Source organism: Crocuta crocuta, unplaced genomic scaffold (genome assembly GCF_008692635.1).
Source record: "Crocuta crocuta isolate KB4526 unplaced genomic scaffold, BGI_CrCroc_1.0 scaffold424, whole genome shotgun sequence".
NCBI classification, from domain to species: domain Eukaryota; kingdom Metazoa; phylum Chordata; class Mammalia; order Carnivora; family Hyaenidae; genus Crocuta; species Crocuta crocuta.
Genome location: NW_027530977.1, coordinates 836,684 through 857,556, shown reverse-complemented (window position 1 = coordinate 857,556; position 20,873 = coordinate 836,684). Strand labels below are relative to the sequence as shown.

Sequence of the window (20,873 nt, the reverse complement as noted above, 5' to 3'; positions counted from 1 at the left end):
GTCAGCACAGAGCCCTACGCGGGGCTCAAACCCACCAACCGCGAGATCATGACCTAAGCGAAAGTTGGACGCTTAACCGACTAAGCCACCCAGGAGCCCCTAACCTTTATTATTTTTGCCTGGTGGTATAGAGCCTTGTATATGGAAGAAAAGTGATTTCTCGAATGTTAAAGTAACTCCTCAAAATATTTAACATCTCAAAAACAGGATCTAAGTATTGAAACAAGACAGCATCATGAATCTAATAGAAATACTACCAAGTGTTTTATTAAAGACCTATGTTTTAAAAATCAATTAAGCAAAGCAGGAAATCATAAATAATAAATTATGGGTATGCATTATACAACAATTGGACTCCAACCAGAGGATCTATACTCGCAGAAAGGTCTGGTTTGGCAATTTGGCAAATATTTGGGAGAATTAATAATCAATTAAAATAAAATCTTAAATAAAATACATGTAGCTTTTAATGATTTCCCACTCAAACCAGTTAGATAAACTGCAAAACCACTAGTTGCAAAAATAATGAGAACTTTAGTGGCAGTTTGAGTTTGTGAAATCACAAATGTAACTATAGGTTCACTTCAATTTTCTCTCTTGATTTAGTCTGTATTATATCTATTTTTAATTTAAATATATGAACTTAAAAATAGCCACATAGACTACTACCAAGTACAAAGAGTATCATTTCATCATAATATGCTTCATTGAAAATGTCTTTCAAATCACCCTGACTTGTAGACTTTGCCAATTTCTATGGTGTAATTACAGAGAAGAGTATGAAAATTTATCTGTATTTGGGTATCTTTGCAAAACTATAAAACAAACAGTTGCTGCAATTTTTATTTTAAAATAAAAATAGCATATACCTTTCATTCTGGAGTATGCTGTATGAAAGTGTGTCACTCCCATTATTAAAAATGGTCTCAAGTGAAGAAAAAAAGGTTTCAATGTCTTTGGCTTAAGTAGACTACAACATCAAAGAGTAGCAACAGGCATGATAGGATTAGAGTCATAGAAACTTCGTACAGACTCAGTACTTTGCTCAGAATTATTGTATCTTGATTCATAACAGTTTTCACTTTCTTTTAGCTATCTGGCTAATCTACCTTTCCCTGTTTTATAGAGGCCACTGGAATATTTTTAAAAATATGCTTTCAGTTACATATTAGGGGATGTCCTGGCAATCTGGCTTTCTGAAAACCAACAAGCAGATAAACAAAGCAAACAGGCCTAATTTATCACACTGATCTGCTTCCACTTCGTGAATCCTCCCAACAAGAACAGTTCAAGCCATCAGTGTGATGTCACTGAATGTGAAGTTAGGAAGAGTGTATCTAAGAGAGTTGGTACCAGCCAGCTCCACTATTCATCCGTGATGAATAAATATTGCCTCAAGTTGTGTTTATTCTAATTTTTTTAATGTTTTATTTATTTCTAGGAGAGAGAGAGAGAGAGAGACAGCTTGAGCAGGGGAGGGTCAGAGAGAGAGGGAGTCACAGTCTGAAACAGGCTCCAGGCTCTGAGCTGGCAGTCAGCACAGAGCCCGACTCGGGGCTCGAACCCACGAACCGCGAGATCATGACCTAAGCCAAAGTTGGACGCTTAGCCGACTAAGCCACCCAGGCGCCCCAATGTTTATTTATTTTTAAGACAAAGAGAGAGCATGAGCTGGGGAGGGGCAGAGAGAGAGGGAGACACAGAATCCGAAACAGGCTCCAGGCTCTGAGCTAGCTGTGAGTACACAGCCTGATGTGGGGCTCGAACCCAATGACGGCGAGATCATGACCTGAGTTGAAGTCAGACGCTTAACCGACTGAGCCACCCAGGCGCCCCTCAAGTTGTATTTATTCTAATAGTGTATCAAAATATCTAGGGATTTTGGGGAGGTTGCAATACATTGAAGAAAATAAGAGTGAATCATTTTAGCATAATTTAAATTTTAAACAGACAACATTTTATAAAACTAGGAAATCACAAAGAAAACCCCACCTCCCAAATAAGTATTTTATTTAGAGTAAAATAAAATGATTAGCTGAAGCTGTTTTATAATAAAAGAATATTCATTATAAACAATATCACTGGAAGCTTGTAAACTACATGTTAGAGTTTGGAAGATGCGAACAATCATATATTCTAATTAGAAAGTGAAAATAATCGTTTTGTGTTTTGAGAACCGAACATTTTATAACATTCAAAAGAAACTGATAAAATATATGTTTTATGACCCTTTAGATAGATCTGTAGAGTTCATTATTGTGAAATGGTTTTGATGTACTAAGGTGGATAGTACCTAAAAGGTAGACAGTAACCTAGCACAGGAGTTGGTAACTTTTTTCTGTAAAGAGCCACAGAGTATATATTTTAGTTTTTGTAGACCATTTCATCTCTGTCATGAATGCAGTTGTCTTTGTAGTGGGAAAATGCCCATGTTCAACATGTAAATTCATGATCCTGGCCGTGTTCCAATAAAACACTCTTTAAAGAAACAAATGGCAGATATATTGGCCTGTGGGCTGTTCATAGTTTGCTGGCCCAACATTAGTGTGCACTGAATCATGAGGTAGTTTTACAGCTCTGATTTCAATATAATTTTCTTGGTATTTATACAAAATTAATCCCAATAACCAAAGTGGTTTTAATAATATTGCCCAAGTCAGTAAACAATATTGACTAATTAGTGTTTCTTAAATAAGATATTCCCAGAGCAAACCCAACTGCCAAAAGGACAATGCAACTGAAAATAAATTGAATTTAGTTGTGAACACATTTTCTTTTATATTACTAGACCAAAATTTCATAATTAACCATAAGGAGAGAGGGTTACCTAGACAGTAAACAAGGAGAAAATCTGCATATTAAATTAAAATATATTTAATATAAGTATGTTCATCTTAATCAACAATGAAATCCTTATTCTTACCTTCCATAAGTTTCCCTGTCTGTTCTGCACTTCCTCCAGGAAGAATTTTGGCAATGTAGGCTCCAATTTCTCCATCATGCCCAGGGATTTCTTTGCCACCCACAATTCTAATTCCTAATCCATTACCTGTATTGAAAAATTGGAAAATTATTAGTAATAATTTAAAGGGACAACAGTTACCGTGAGTTACAAGGTGCACAGAAAAACGGGCTCTCGTGCTCAGAAGCTACCTACAACGTGAACATTGGTACTGGACATCAATAACAAAAGGATATTATTCTGAATTCAATAATAGTTGATAAGAAATAGGATATTCTGAGACTTTTATAGGATCTACAATGAATCCCCTGATATTAAAAAATGCTTTTTTGAATTCAACGATATCACCATGATATAATACAAATATATTTGTGCATTTTTGACCACATACTTTGTAAAAATATTGTATAAAGATGTTCTCAGTATAAGAAACTCCAGGGCGTACAATTCACTTATGAAATTGAGGAGCATTTCACTTAAAAAGGCAGTAATAGCTATCATAAATTGAGTTGACACAATTCAAACATAAATGACTATAACTGATAAAATGAAAATACAATCATAATTTATGAATTACTATTCATTTTTTAGCCTTAACTCATCAATTTCCATTGTGCATTAACATGGCATTTACTGGGAGGCAAAATAAATTCTTGACTGATGAACAACTTAGTAAACTTTTTTATTTCATAGAACAGATTTTTCTGTAATTAGCTACATGGGTAAAAAGATGGAGAATGATTATTATGTGAAAACGAATTGTGACAGAAATTAACTGTTGATGGTTTAAGTTCATATTTTCTTTATAATCAGGTAAAAATTAACAAGTGTATATATATACACAGCATCAGATATATTTTTGTTACAAATGTCATGATATTTCAAAAGTACTAAAAGAAAGTAGAACTCTTCTTAAATCAAGATATAATTATTTCTTTAAATTAAAAATTTTCTGTTCAGTGATTGACGGCCCATTTTCAACTCTTTCAAAATCTCTAAATTTTAAAAGCTAGCTTTCTTATACATCCTGGTACCTTCCCACTTTACTCTTCAAAAACAATCCCTGTAGTTAACGTCAACACAGTACAAACATGCAACAACCAGTAACACTGGATAATGGAGCGCTTCTACCATTTATGCAGGGAGGGATATATTTTGGTAAAACAGCTTTCCAGGTTATAAGGTATTTCCAAATTAATTTCCTCCCTCTTTTTCTTCCTCTCCTCCTTCCTTGTTTTTACCCTCTTTTCTCCCTCTCTTTCCCTCCTACTTTCCTCCTTCTTTCCACTTTTTTACCAGGGTAAGTGTTCTGAATATTGAGCCTCCAAACAAAAAAACAAAATCAAACAAATCAACTGTATGCATCTAAGTTTCCTGCTGTTGTCAATGGGATAGAGTTAAATAAGATAGTAGCTTTCTCTGGCCCTACTTAGGAAACTTTTCTGTCACCAATTTCTTGGTCCATTGCTACCACTGTGAGTAGAGGTTAATTTATGATACACATTGAATATAACTGGGTGAGTACAGAACATCATCTAGTATAGGATTTTGTCTCAACTAAGTCTGCATACGAACAGTTGAATTCTTACTTAGACAGCAGTCTTGAAGGATTCATCAGGACTGATTGTACAGTAGGACATTAGGTAGATACAAATAAAGGGCAATAGATGAAGAAGTTATTAGCCCCTCTTTAGTCAACTAGTTTAGCCTTTTGTATTTAGTGTGCTAAGGATATTTTAGAAATTACAAAATGAGGATTTTAAACTAGCTGGCCACAGAATTTATCTGTTAAAAGCAATAATAATTTCTTAAAGATTTGGTTTCGCTTTTCATGACTGAATCACTCACAGCTGTAATTTATCACTTGTTACACTTTTCATAAAAAAACAAAACAAAACACAGATACTGAATTTCTAATGTGGTTGGTGTATCCATATCAATTTTAAGACATGGACAGTCTGAGATCCCAAAAGATGATTTATGACATTTCTTTAGCATATAGGCACAATATGTTCAAGATCATTCCTTATATCAAAACTTATTATATAATGCTAGACTTAGAAGAGTACAGTGGAGTAGGGTATAGTAGACTGCTCAGGGCATTTGGTTTTACTTATTTCTTTTTAAGCTTAAAAAAACAGAATATATACATAGCCCATGAAAAACAATTTTAGCACTATACAATATATGGCATAGCAAACGCTTAGAATCTACACATGGAATTATTACACCTTGTAAAGATAGACCTAAAAGAGAAGTTGTGGAACTCTAAAATCTATTAATTGGTAGAAGTGACCATTTTCAAAGATTTGGTTATAGTTTCATTCTTTAGATGAAAATGTCTTAAAGGTTAAGCAGTTGGATTCCTAGTACCATTTGATTTCTGGTGATTGAAAACACCTAAAACCCTGTAGTTAAGGATCAGTGAAAGAAAATTATAATTATATCCATTATAAAGGAGCACAACACAACATTCATTTAATTTTGTAAAATACATCCTCATACCACTTAATTCTAATACTCAAAACACTTTAGAAATACGTGTTAAAGCCTCAGTGTCTTTGGTAAAATGAAAGATATGGACAGCCATGACAATATTGTGAGAAATGAAATTTTATATATAAAGAAACCATTGCAAGCACACAGTAAATTTTCACAAATTCCTTTTGCTTTCCTTGACACTGCTGTGGTTGCTGCTGTTGATTTTCATGTATAAAATAATGTAGCATAGAAATATTAAAATGTATGATAAAATAGAATGATAGAAAATAAAAAGACTCAGAAAATGAAACTTTTTTTTTTGCTTAGTTTACAGTAGGTACATGCATCCTAGTGGGGACATAAGAAATTTACTTTATGTGATTTCTAATTATTTAAATCTGGACATTTTGACTTAACATTTGTATAGCTTCACTTTGATATTTTATGTAGTAAATGAAGATAAAATAAATAAAAATACTTCCATAAAGATAAAACATCCCAGCTCAAATCTAAAATGCAGAATGCAATAGGAGATTTGGTAAACTCAGAAGCAAAATTAATTTTTCACTGAAATGCTTATATTTAAATGGTCCTTGATAAGTGATGTTTATATGTTATATATAACAATATATATTATTTATATAATATGTATAATGTGCATTTATGATATATGTTATCACTGTTTTTCAACTTCCGACACATTTTTATCAACTTAAAATCCTTTTGCCTCTCTGCTTCTATTCTGTCTCAAAAATTAATAAAATGCTTCCTTAGTTAGATGCCTTGAAAATACAATGGTTTTGCCTGAGTGAACAGCATGGCAGGTAGAGAGACCAAAGAGAACACAGAAGCTTTAAAAAAGACTGTCAGAAATTACAGTAATTTCGCAACAGATAAGCAGAGATGTTTCTGAGGGGGTCTTACAGAGAAATCTAACTTTCAAAAATCTTTTAAAACTTGTAGGGAATATTTAGAAGAAAACAGAAGTTCAACGATGAAGGTAGCAAATCATTAAGAAAAAGTATTACTTTAATAACCTTAGGATTACAATTTAAATAAACCAGTTTTTTCAAATCTCTATGTACGTTTTAATTACGTGGTAAGTATACCATTATGTAGTCATTTTAAATGTTCCTGTCCAAGATGACAGCATAGGAGGCTCCTGAACTCACCTCGTCCCACGGACACACCGAATCTACAGCTACACGTGGAGCAATTCCCTCTGAAAAAAATCCAGAAACTAGCTGAGTGACTCCTACATAATGGGTCAATGAGAAAACAAAACAAAACAAAAACCCACATCAAAACAGTTTTGACATACCTTCAACTACTGGGAGCCATTAAGAACAAAGAAGGCAGCCTGACCAATCATTAAGATTTAAGAGACTACCAAGAGCACAGGCCAGGCTGAATCATAATGTTTACATTTCTTTAACATTTATTTATTTTAGAGAAATAGAGACAGAGTCCAAGCAGAGATGGAGACACAGAATCTGAAGCAGGCTCCAGACTCTGAGCTGTAAGCACAGAGCCTGACGCGGGGCTGGAATCAAGAAACCATGAGATCATGACCCGAGCTGAAGTCACATGCTTAACTAAGAAACCCAGGCACCCCTGAATCATAATGTTTACATTTCTTTAACATTTATTTATTTTAGAGAAATAGAGACAGAGTCCAAGCAGAGATGGAGACACGGAATCTGAAGCAGGCTCCAGACTCTGAGCTGTAAGCACAGAGCCTGACGCGGGGCTGGAATCAAGAAACCATGAGATCATGACCCGAGCTGAAGTCACATGCTTAACTAAGAAACCCAGGCACCCCTGAATCATAATGTTTAAATCCTACATGAAACCACTGCATCAAGCCTAGAAGTAATGATTGTTTTATCTAATGCTTAGAAGCCAACCCAGAAAGGCAAAAAAAATTGAAGGGACAGAGAAATGTGTTCTAAATAAGAGACGATAAACCTTCAGGAAAAGAACTTAATGAAATGGAGAAAGTTATTTATTTGATAAGAAATTCAAAATAACGTCATAATGATGATCAATGAGTTAGGAGAACAAGGCATGATCAAAGTGAAAATTTCAACAAACAGAATATATAAGAAAGTACCAGACAGAAACCACAGAGCTGAAGAATAAAATATATGAACTGCAAAATTCATAGAGGGGTTTAATGTCAGGCCAGGGAAGTGAGAAAAGATGAGTTAATTTGAAAACAGGGCAGTAAAAGCCACCTAAGAAGAGGAGCAAGGAGGAAAAAGAATGAAAATACATTAAGAGATTCATGAGATACCATCAAAATGAAAGTCAACCTACAGAATGGGAAAGAATATTTACAAATCACATTCCTGATAAGGGGTTAATATAAAAATATAAAAACTCTACATATAGAACTCATACAACTCAGTAGCAAACAAATAAACAATCTGATTAAAAAACATGCAGAGAAACTAAATAGACATTTTTCCAAAAAAGATATACAAATGCCAAAAGGTACTTGAAAGGATGCTCAACATCAAGAATCATCTGGGAAATGCTACACATCTATTGATGTGTAGATAATGCTACACATCTATTAGAATAGCTGTCATCAAAAATACAAGAGATAACAAATGTTGACAAAGATGTGGAGAAAAGAGAACCCTTGTGTATTGCTGGAGGGAATGTAAACTGGCTACAGTCACTATAGAAAACTGTACGGAGCTTCCTCAAATATTAAAAATAGAACTATCCTATGATCCAGTAATCCCAGTTCTAAGCATATATCCAAGGGATATGAAGCAGGCTATCAAAGAGATACCTGTACTACCATGTTCATTATAGCATTATTCACAATAGCCAAGATATGAAAACAACTTAAGTGTTTAGAGATGGATGCCTGGATAAAGATGATGTAGTGAATATAATATATATACACATATATATGCACACACACACATATACACACACTCAACGGAATATTATTCAGGCATGAGACTGAAGGAAATGCTGCCATTTGGGATACTAGGGAGAGACCTTGAGGGCATTATGCTCAGTGAATAAACCAGGCAAAGAAAGACAAATACTAAATGGTATCACATATATGTGTGGGGAAAAAAATCAAACTTATAGATAGTGAGTGGAAAAGTGGTTGCCAGGGGCTATAAGATGGAAAAGGTCTGAAGATCTAAAATAAAACATTGTGACTACGGTTTTAACACTGTATCATATCCACAAAATTTACTAAGAGAGTAGAAATTAACTGCTTTTACACACACACCAAAATATAAATACTGAGGGGATGAATGTCTTAATTAACTAGATGGGACGGATCCTTTCACAATATATATGTAAATCAAATCACCACAGTGTGAACTTTAAATATCTTACAAATTTACCAGTCCATGATACATCAATAAAGTTGAAATAAAACACAAATAAAATAAGCTGTGTATAAAATAAACATGAACATATAAAGGAAAATCTTTATATTTGCATTTAAATTTCAAACTTAAATCTAGTTTAATTTTAGTTTATTAACATGTTATATTAAAAGCTCTGATAGTTTAAAGTATTAAAAAAACTTATATTTTCACCTTAAAATAATATAGGAAAATATTATGACATTACAATTACTAGACCAATAAGTTTAAACAAAATTAAAATTCTTGGTTCATTTTGACACTACCACATGCTATATCTAAGCAACAAGGAAAAGCAAAATTTTGTAAGTGAACACACTATCTTGTGAATAGTAGTCTTTAAATCAATGGAGTTTATTATTCACAATAAAGTTATCTCAGGGTAATGACATATTGCAATTTAGTCATGCTATTCATTGGGCTGAATAAGAAGAAAGATTATCTATATAAATCTTAATGCTAATAAAATACTAAGGATAATGGAAAAGTCTCCAAAGTACAGTTCAATTAAGTCTATTTTTATAGTTTACACATTAATTATACTCCTGAATGAGGCTATGAAATTTATTTTTGTATTCTTTCACCTACTAATTTTGGTTATAAATTATCTATGTAAATATTTAGGAAAATAAACCAACTTATATTAAAAACATAGTAATTTCCCCTTCGTGTCTTATCCAATGCTACACTAATTCATTAATACTTGAATCTAAAGACCTAAAGGATATTTCACTACTTCACTACTTTCCTTAATCTTTACTAATTTTTGCTCTTTATGAGAAAAACATTACTACAAATAACAACAACATATACCAATTGCCTTGATAGCAATTCCTACTTGACTGTTTCCAGCAGCATCAAAAGGGCAACACCACATTAATACCAAATCTAATCTGACTCTATACCTCACTCTACAAATTACAAACTTAACTATTCCCATTAGCTTTTTCTATATAGCCAATTGTGGTATAGGATCCTTTTTTTCTAGTTTTAAATATATATCCTTTACATATAATGAAAGATTCAAAGAGAATATTCTTTGCCACATTTCCATGAACAAACGTTCACATTTGCCTTTCCTAATGCAATGTGAGTTAATATTAAGGTAAAAATGTTATACAAAGCATGTATAAAAGGCTATTCATACTCATACCACAATAGAGGAGATGGGCCCACATTGTATTGCCCTATGATTGGCCACTGGCATGAGAAATAACAAAGACACAAACACAGATGCACATATCACATATAGACATAACACATTTTATATATGCAGAAAGGTCACAAATAAATATCAAAAGACACCAGCAATCTGGCCTGTTGAACAACATCTTTTGAAGAAAAGATAGTTTGTATGCTGGTAAAGTAATTTTATTAAGGATATATAGGGTTTCCTCTTCCTGAAATACTCTAGAAATAATCTCCACCAAGACAATTTCCTAGGACTGTCACATTCAAAAACTCATCTTTTGTTCATTCAATAACACATGGACTTCTTTGTTATTTTAGCTTATATAAGGCAAATGCAAAATTATAATCATAAAGACAAAATCTGAAGGGTTTGCATGATACTTCTATAAAAGGAAATATAAAACCTTAATTCATTTAGCAGTACTTCCAAAATGAAGTAATTCTTTGACATAAAATTGGATGTAATAAAATTAGAAGACTGGGTCAATTTGCAGATATGGCCTTCATGTTTACTTGTTTAGATACTGATCTTACGATGACAGTCTAGGACTAGTCGTGGGGTCATTTACTAGGTATGTTAAAGAAAACTGTTGTATTGGGAGACACTCATGTAACCCTATCATAGAACCCTATTGGTGGAAATAAAATAGCTTAAACTTATAACATTGTAATGCTATGATGAGCTTTCCAAAATAAGTGCCAGTTTTATTAAATAAGATACACAGGAAGAAAAATACTACTGTAATTAAAAACTTATGAATAAGTGTTCCTTTTGTACTTCTGGAGATACTATAAGACTATGGTAGACATATGCTATCTTGACTCCCAATGAGTCACTTTGAATGGAGGAGGAACACGTGACTTGGTTCTAACCACTAGAAACCGACAAAGGTAATGCGATAGTCACTACCATGATTATATTCCCTTAGCCCATTAAGACGAGAGTTTTCTGGGGTGCCTGGGTGGCTGAGTCGGTTAAGCCTCTGACTCAGGTCATGATCTCATGACTCTGGGTTCGAGCCCCATGTCTGCTCTGTGCTTGTAGCTAGCTCAGAGCTTGGAGCCTGCTTCGGATTCTGTGTCTCCTTCTCTCTCTAACTCTCCCCTGCTCATGCTCTCTCTCTCTCTGTCTCTGTCTCTCTCTCTCTCAGAAATAAATAAAACATTAAAAAAAAAAAAGACTAGAGTTTTCTGTTGGCCCTGATGAAGTAACCCTCCGTGAGTGAGAGGGTAACAGAGGCAATGCAGGGCAAGATGCTGAGGAGCCCCTACATGCTGAGAGTGGCATGGCTGACAGCCAGGGAGAAAAGGGGAGCCTAGGTCCATAGTGAAAGGAACTGAATTCTTCCAATAACCACGCTAGCTTGGAAGAGTATCCCCAAGCTTCAGGACAGACTTCAGCCTAGCCAAAATGTAGACTGCAGCATTGTGAGGTCCTGACCAGAGATTCCAGGTAAGCTTTGCCTGGATTTCTTGACCCAAGAAAACTGTGAGATACTAAAGGTGTGCTGTTTTAAGCCATTAAATTTGTGGTAATTTGGTATACATAAATAGAAAATACGAAGATAAGAGTTATTTTTTGTGCATACAGTATATATGCACAGTATCTTGGTAGCAAAACTTGGGAAGCATTTGTGCTTATAGTAGTTACCACAGTGATTGAGCAGTAACAGAAGGTAGGAATGAAAGGGATTATAGGCCATGAATAAAAGCACTTTTTTTTTCCCTGCATAAACAGATGAAGAACTCAAGTTTGCAATGCTAAGGTTCTGGTATAAAATTTGTAGCAAGTATATAGCATCTAGGCAATACTCAATACATAACTGAACGAATATTGAATGGATAAATACTAAAATATACATTTTTCTCCAAGCCAGTCTAATGCATCAATGAAAAGGGTGTTAAAAGTAATATAATTGGATTCTATTCTGGTCTTATAAAATGCCTTAAAATTACATCATCTCTTTGGTTCTTAAAAAGAAAAAACACAAACAAAGCCCCCCTCTGTTTATACAAGAGGAAAATGAGGCTTTGCGAGGTTGAGTGCTCAAGGCAACACCTGACAATATGGTAAAGCTAGAGGGAAGCCCACACTCTTGCTCCAAATGAGTGACTAGGAGTGCATCTCCTGCCTGGTTAGCACCAGTGCATCTGGCTTAGAATCAGAAGGGATGGATATGAGAACATCACACCCAGTCCTTTCTTACCTTGTTCAGTTGGAGAGAGGACAGTGAGGGGAGGGATTGCAATTAGGCCTTCAAAAGAAGAAACCATCAGGAGAGAGGAAATGTGTTGGGAACTAGCATTTCTCAGTCAAGACTGAGGAGAGAAAATGTTTTGGCTTAGGCAGCCACAGATCACAGCATTCCATTTAATCTGTACCTGGGATTGATTAAATTGATCCCTTGATGTTTTGTCTTGTCTAAGAAAATTTGTATTGTTCTATTGCATAAAAGTTGATGCCATGCTTATATCTTTCTCATACATTACAAAGATGAAATTGTTATTTTTTTAGTATTACACTTTTAATCATTTTTGTATTTTCACATCTATGTTACAAATATGAACCACATATATAGCTGCTAAATAAATATGTAGTTCGATTAATACTCCTATCTTGGTATATAACTCTATAAAGTGCACACAAGCATAATATTTGTTATAATTACCACTGTTTGGCAGAAGAGTTGAGAAACTGATTAGGTGAGAAGAATTCTGAATTTGTTGAGTCACTTTAGACATATAGATCAAATCTAGGTGTCAGGATTATTTTTGCACTACAGTCTAAACCTGTTCTCATCAAAATCAATTTGCGATTGAGGAAGGAAGTGTTCAACATAGTTCAACAGCTTCTATCTTCCAATATATATCAGAGATACTTTTAATTAAAGAGTGAAGTAATGCAATTATTTTGGTTATTTTGATTTCTCGATTTTAAAAAATTGTTACTACTACCTGGAAAGGAGAAGGGATGTTATGTGTTGCTAGGTGACCAGCTATGAATAGTCCAACATTTCACTCAGATTGTGCTTTAAACAAAAAGAGAGCTGCTCTTATTTTCAGCCAATGTCCTATTACATCACATTTGCTGAACTTTTAACTGTCAGATGTCTCAAAATATATGACTTTGAACTGATGAATTCTGTTTGGTTTCTGTACCCATACCAATACTGTTTTATATTTAATACACTATTTGATTTTTCTCACACTGTTTAGTATCCTTTTCAGGGACAGAGGTAAATTTCAAGAATTTCATCTATGTGTCTTACACTTTTTTATATCAAAAAGTTATATCTGGGGACCCTGGGTGGCTCAGTCAGTTAAGTGTCAGACCTCAGCTCAGGTCATGATCTCAAGGTTCAGAAGTTTGAGGCCCGCGTTGGGCTCTGCTGACAGCTCAGAGCCTGGAGCCTGCTCTGGATTCTGTGTCTCCCTCTCACTCTGTCCCTCTCCCACTCATGCTCTGTCTCTCTCTCTCTGTCTTTCTCTCAAAAATAAATAAAAACATATAAAAAATTAAATATTTTGTCCAACTTTTTATGTTAGATACTATCCATAACATTTCAGGACAATGAAGCTAAGATGAAGAAAATTTAGATACTTCCCTAGGTTGTCCAGCATGTAAAGAACTTAAGATTGGAGCCCATTTTTTTCTCATGACCACTTCCACATCCTTGTTCTTTCTATATACTTTTCTCGTCACTCTATTTGTCACGAAAATATTCTAGGAGATCAGTATAAATCCTTATTCCTTTAAATGAATCTCATTTCTTATTGCCCAGTTTTCCATGGCAACTCATACATTTTGGATTTACACCCTTAAATTTCACATTAATTTTCAAATTAAACATTACCATTCGTCCTCCTCTCTATAGGTTAAATGTCTGGAATGTCTTCACACTCTCCTCATGGTGTCACCCATTAATTCCTTTAACTTAATTTTATTATGAATGCATAGAAAAATGTGCTAACCTATCTCCAGTTAGAAGCAAAACACTTCCTTAGCAGGAAGAGAAGTGCACAAGCAATATTTATCTTGATAGATAACAGGAGGAGTGATGATTTTCATGTGGAACTGACCTTGACAATAAACACTTCCTTTGTTAATAAGGACATGAATGCAAGCTTCATTAAAATTTACCAGGAAGAAACTGTGATTTTAGAAGAGATTCCAGGTGCACCTGGGTGGCTCAGTTGGTTAAGCGTCTGACTTCAGCTCAGGTCATCATCTCATGGTCTGTGGGTTCGAGCCCTGTGTCAGGCTCTGTGCTGACAGCTAGCTCAGAGCCTGGATCCTGTTTCAGATTCTGTGTCTCCCTCTCTCTCTGACCCTCTCCTGCTTGCACTGTCTCTCCCTGACTCTCAAAAATAAATAAAAAACATTAAAAAAAAGAGAAGAGATTCCACCTGATCTACCATTCATTTCTATAAGTTTATACTCAGTTTATCCCTAAAAATAATTTGAGAAGCTTACAATGAGAAATTGTATCATATATCATTGTACTCTTAGAATGAGAAATTGTTATGTATATAAGTATACTCTTAAAATGAGAATGAAAGTAAAGAAGTCCTCCTAAATGGGAAAGAAATTTCTGTGTCAAGGCCCACCTTGTAGGATCTAGTGAAGTTCCAGCAATTAGGATGGAACAGACATGTTTCCGGAGTGAAAGTTATACTTTCTCTTGTAACTCTCATCTCTGTAATCCACTACTATTTGAAAAAATAAAATAAAATTAAGTTTAATTAGCTGTTGTGTTTTTAAAGCTATTCTGAAACACTTCTGCTCTGCTTTTTAAAATGTTAGTCCAAAAAATCACTTCCAGTGAGTATTAATGAAGGGGAGGAGAGAAAGGAATTCTATGGCAGGGATAGGGCAGAGTCCCTGATTTCTCTTTACAATTAGTTGCCAACATTCTTTAGGAACAAAGCAAGGATGTCTATTCTCACTGCTCTGTTCAATACTGTACACTAAGTTTTAGTAAGTGCAATAAGAAAAAAAATCAATTTACTATTCTAGTTGGGAAGGAAGAAGTAAAGCTTTCTTTATATGCAGATGAGGTGAACGTGCGTCCTCAGAAAATCTCAAGAATTCCACACGAGAAAACTAGTAAACAAAAAACAACATTAGCAAGATTATAAGCTGAAAGATCAATATACAAAAATCAATTGTATTTCTATAAAACTGCAATGAATAGTCCAAAACTGAAATTAAGAAACAACACCATTTAAAAGAGCAACAAAAATAATAAAATAATTTGGGACATATTTAACAAAAGACATGCTAGTCTTCTACAATGAAAACTATAAAACTTTACTGAAAAATACTGAAGAAGATCTAAGTAAATGAAGAAATATTACATGTTCATGGATGAAATGGCTCAGTGTTGTTAAAATAGCACTTCTCTCCAAAATGACCTATAATTTCAATGCAACCCCTATCTTAATCCCAGAAGACTGATACTAAAATATTATAAAAATTAAAAGGATCTATAACAGCTGAAACAGTTTTGAAAAGGGAGACTTACAACACCAGAGTTCATAACCTAAGATAAAACAATAATAAGCAAGAAAGTATAGGAGTGGTGAAATAAAAGTTAGTTCCATAGCCAAAAAGAACCCTTACATTAATGGTAGATTGTTTTTTGACAAATGTGCCAAAGCAATTCAATGGGGATTTTCTTTAAGGTGCCTACACAAATAGATATTCATTTGTGTTTAAAAAAAAAAAAAGAATGTGGTCTTCTGCCTCACACCATATACAAAAAGCAACACTAAATAGGTCAGAAACCAAAATGTATAATGCTTCTGCTATAAAAAATAAGAGAAAATCTTTATGACCTCAGGATAATTCTTAATACTCTATCAAGAACTCAGCCTGGTCTGTAAAGAAACAAAATATTGACAAACTGAATTCCATTAATATGTAATACTTTTCCCTTAAAATAATTTGTTAAAAGCACGAGACACAGACTAGATGAAAATATATTCAAGTTATATATACCCTATAAAGGATTAGTATCCAAAATATATAATGAATTCATACAACTCAGTAAGAAGACAAACAACCCAAATAAACAATGGGCAAGGTACCTGAACAAACAGTTCACCAAAGAAGACATATCTGTTGTTTATAACCAACTGAAATATACTAATTACCATAAGTCATTAGGAAAACAGAAGCTAAAACAGAGAGTTATCATCCACACCCACCCAAAAAATAAACATTATCAAGTGTTGGCAATGACACAGAGAAAGTGGAAATCTCAGATATTGCTGGTGAGCATGTAATATGGTAGACTCATTTTAAAAAACTATTTGCCAGTTTCTTAAATAGTGAAAAAGAAACTTACTATAGAACCCAACAATTCCACTTCTGAGAAATCATTAAAACATATCATATGTTTAAACTCAAGCTTGTATGCAAATATTTAAAAACTGGGAGAAATCCAATGGATAAAATAAATGTAGAATAGCCAAACAATGGAGTTCTACTTAGCAATACAAAGATCAAACGGCTGATACATATGATAAAACAAACTTCAAAATGTTGATAAGTGAAAGGAACCAGACACTAAAACTGAATACCGTATTATTAAATTTATAAAAGGGCAAACTTGGAGACTGAATGTAAATCTCCTGCCTGTGGCTGGAGCGTTGAAGGTGGATATTGCTACCAGGCTTGAGGGAATTTTTTGTAATGACTTGTTCTAAAATAAGATTGTGGTGATGGTCACACAATTCCATAAATTTACTAAAAGTAATTGATTTGTACACTTACAATGTGTGCATTCATGATATGTAAATTATGCCTTATTAAAGCTATTTATTTAAATAGCTATCCATAATGAGCTATCCATGTTTGGTATTGCTACCAACTCAGATCCAATGAGATCTGTTACATTTGTCTCCTATTTCTAAAAGCTCATAAAGATGGTAGACTAACGAAGAACAGAAAATGAGCCACGATTTCCAGATACTGCTGTCTTTTGAACCTAAACATATTTGGTGTTCTTCACTATTACACTTTCTAATTAGTCTTTCTAGCCTTGCAGATGTAGCCAGTCCATTATGGAACTATACATAAGCAAATATCTTTTTGAAATCAGAAGAATTTCTTTGGCTTGTTTGAAACAGCTGTGTTTCTAGAGCCATAAGATGGTTTTAAATAAAAAAGAGACTCATTTCTTCAGTGTTACATTTTATTCTTTTTTTTTTTTCTTCTGATAATTTCTAAGAGAAGAGGAAATAACATTTGTTGAGTGTATAGTAAGTATAGGAATTTGTGCTAGGTTCATTTGCAATTATGTGAGATACAGAGAGTTGGTCTTATTTTACAGATGAGCAAATTTATTCTCAAAATTTACATAAGCCCATAGAGTTGAACTCTAACTCAGGTCTTTCTGCAAAAATTCACTATCTATTCTCTTCATTTTGTTGCCTTGTGGTGAGCTGAATAAAGACTTTCAAAACCATTATACGTTTGTTGATCAGTACCTATATCTTTGAAGTTTACAGTTAACAGTTAAAGAATCTATTTCCTAAAAATTACAGATCACTTAACAGAAGATTGTATGCATATATTTCTCTCTGCAAACATCATAAAAATATAAATAAAGATGCATATATATGTGTGTGTGTACATATGTATATGCATATATTTCTCTGTGATCATAAAAATATAAATAATGATGCATAGATATGTGTGTGTGTGTGTACACACACACACACATATATATATATGAATGTACAGGTATGAAAAATAAAAGTTACATATAAATTCCTTGGTTTTGTCTCAGTTGTTCCTAAAATTCTACTGTAATAATTACTTATATTTCAGATTTTACTACCAAATTATGAGAACAGTTTAGATAAGAGTCTGTGTTGTATTCATTCTATTAGTCTTGCAATGAACACAATATAAATCACACTAGGCGTGTTCAATCAGCAAATATTAACAAATAACTAATTAAAAGTGTATCCAATATGTCATGGCTTTGGTTGTGCTTATATGTGTACTTAAATCCCTTGGAGGTACTGGGGACTTAGTTAAAAACAATATGAGTGTATCCAAACATTTAATTTACTATGAGATCATGCTATCCAAGGATACATGGAAAATATATTCAATAGTAATTAATGCAGGGAAATATAATGGGGAAAATATTTTTACTTTTATATTAGGTAAATATCAAAAGTAAAAGGTGCATGCAGAGCGAAGATACAGTATATTACTAGTAAATGTATTGTTTAAAACAATGATTCTTGCTTCTCATTTTGTAAAATCTACATACAGAGGAAAATGAATTTAGTTTTCAGACTACAGTATTTACAACGAGATATTAATCGCTATTATTTCTGTCTTTTTTATATTTAAAACTTTTTTTTCTAATGGGTAAAGGAAAGCAAATTAAAATAATGAGTTGCAAAAGACAAATAAGGTTGAGGGATGATTAATACAGTATAAAAGTAAGACTACAGCTAGAAAATAGATTCATTAATATAGAATTCTGATGATTCAGTTAAACAGTTTGAAGATTTCTATCTATTGCTGGCATTGAAAACAAAATTGGCATTGCTGTGGAAGTACTTTTGTTTTGCTTTATTAGCTGGAGGGAACTGAAATAGCCTGTAGAACTAATTATTCCATAGAGTTGTTCCATAGTAATTATTCCAATCCATAGAGCCCATGGATCTTGAGATTCAATCATGGGATTTTCATCATTACTTAAAATACCGTGTGCATGCAATGAAACTCTGGAAGTTTAAATGATCTGTCTCTGATAGGAGAAAAATTGCCCAATCTTAAAAGGAAACAACATTAGGTTCCTAAACAATTCATCCTCTATGAAAATAGTGGAAAGTTGCTCAGAGCAAAACCTGTTCCACATCCATGTGCTCCATGGTCCAAAATGTGCAAGGAACAACAGCAAGCAAACTGAAAAAAATACCTATTTTTGTCCTTGGTTGTATCAGTCTTTAAGAAAAAACTGCCCTCCAGCATGTATACCATGTTAGATATATCACCTATAAATATAGTAGTTCTCTATTTCCTGTAAAGAATATTTCACAGTTCTAAAACCAGTTACCATATTGCTCAATAGGGGAAGGATCATGGGGCATTATGATACCATGTATGTTTTAAAAATGCATTTAATAAAAAAAGACCTAAAGATGTACCCATCAGTAATCTGTCAGATTAATAACCATGCCATTATAATCTTTTATGTTCAAAAGTATGGTCTGCTTATTTTTGGAAATTCTCAAAAACACAATTTTTGACATAAAAAAAGTGTCTTCTAAAATTTGGGAAGCCGTCTGAACTGAAATCCAAATACATATCCCAACCTGACATTAAAATAAAAAAGAAGGTTATTTGATTTCCTTTACCTGAAACCGTGTGATCCTTAGAGTCTCTTGTTATTTTTATCCTTGCATGAGGAAAGATGTAGTGCACAGTCTTCCCGTTCATCTGTATAATCTAAGATACACGTGATAAGGTGAAAAATCAATGTTTAAAAACACAAAGTATAATATACAGAATTACACTTGTTTTTTTAGGTGCAGTGATTCAATCGATAAAATATTCTCAGATTCTCTAATGATAAAAATTTAAGCATCCCACATTATATAATATTACTGGTTTCTGAGTTCATCATGAGCTTCACATTTATAACCAATTTCTCTTGCAAAATGATTTTCTGTGTTTGGGAACTTAATGAGCTTCTGAAGGATGTCTGTTCTTACAGTAGTACGGAGTTAGCAGTGGGTAGATCAAGTGTGTGAAGACCTGCAAGTTTCTGATTTTGCTCTGGACAGCCTAGAAATGGAAAGGTATTTTTCATTTTCATCAGTTAAGAGGTGCAAGAGGAGAAGAGGCAGAAAAAATTCTCATACCACATGTTTATCACTTAATAGGACTGCTTTGTATTTGGGTTGCTTTGGTTCTACGGTGGAGCTGTGCTTTTGCTGTGCATATCTATTGAAAGTTTCAATGTTCACTGGGTGCTGAGGCCAGTTCCATATAGGTATAAAGCCTTTGTTCGTTCTATTTCTTTCTGAGGCCTTCCTCTCATTCAAAGCCCTGTCACTGATGGAGTTCTCTCTCATTTACTGTTGACATTCCTTCAGGTGGAAGCAGCAACAATTAAAGCTATTGATACAAGCCTGTGATTCCAATTCCCATTATTAAGATTTGAATGTGAAAATACTATAGATTGCATTTATCTGTTTGCCTCTGGCAAAATGATATTTCTGAAACAAAACAAATTAGAGAATGCAAACCCATATCGTATTCTATTTTAGGGAACTTTGATTTGATATGAGATCTGTGAAATAATGAAAGCTAAAAATAGTGAAATATTTAGTCATATCTGTCTTAACAGGATTTTGTTAGTATGAAATCTATCACCTTGGAAAAATTTGAATAAAATTACAAACAAAATTAAGTTTACTTAAGAAGTTTAAGAAGCGCCTGAGTGGCTCAGTCAGTTAAGCATCTGACTCTTGAGCTCACGGTTTGATTCATGAGATCAAGCCCCGCGTGTCTCTCTGCACTGACATCATGGAACCTGCTTGGGATTCTCTTTCTCTTCTCTCTCTGTTCCACCCCCTCCCCTTCCCTGGTTGCATGTGCACATGCACACACTCTCTCAAAATAAATAAATAGACATTAAAAAAGAGAAGAGTGTGAGAGTACTGAACCAAAATATTAAATAGAATTTAGAACTCAAGAGATTTTAAATTTGTGAGGAAAGCTTCTTTGAATACTTGGGTGGTTTCAGTGTGAAAATCCAGATGTAAAACTGTTAGAATTATACATGTTAAAAGCAAAATAG

At 33.7% G+C, this 20,873-nt stretch overlaps 1 protein-coding gene across 1 annotated transcript in view; it reads right to left on the bottom strand.

The window, feature by feature from the left end:
- The window catches only part of PCLO (piccolo presynaptic cytomatrix protein), a 420,227-nt gene that overhangs the window by 113,617 nt on the left and 285,737 nt on the right, over nucleotides 1–20,873 (bottom strand). The window contains exons 11-12 of the mRNA XM_077770160.1: nucleotides 19,426–19,516; nucleotides 2,924–3,049 (exon numbers count right to left, since the gene is read on the bottom strand). Of these exons, the coding sequence (XP_077626286.1) occupies nucleotides 2,924–3,049; nucleotides 19,426–19,516 (217 nt within the window). The remainder of the gene's footprint in view (nucleotides 1–2,923; nucleotides 3,050–19,425; nucleotides 19,517–20,873) is intronic.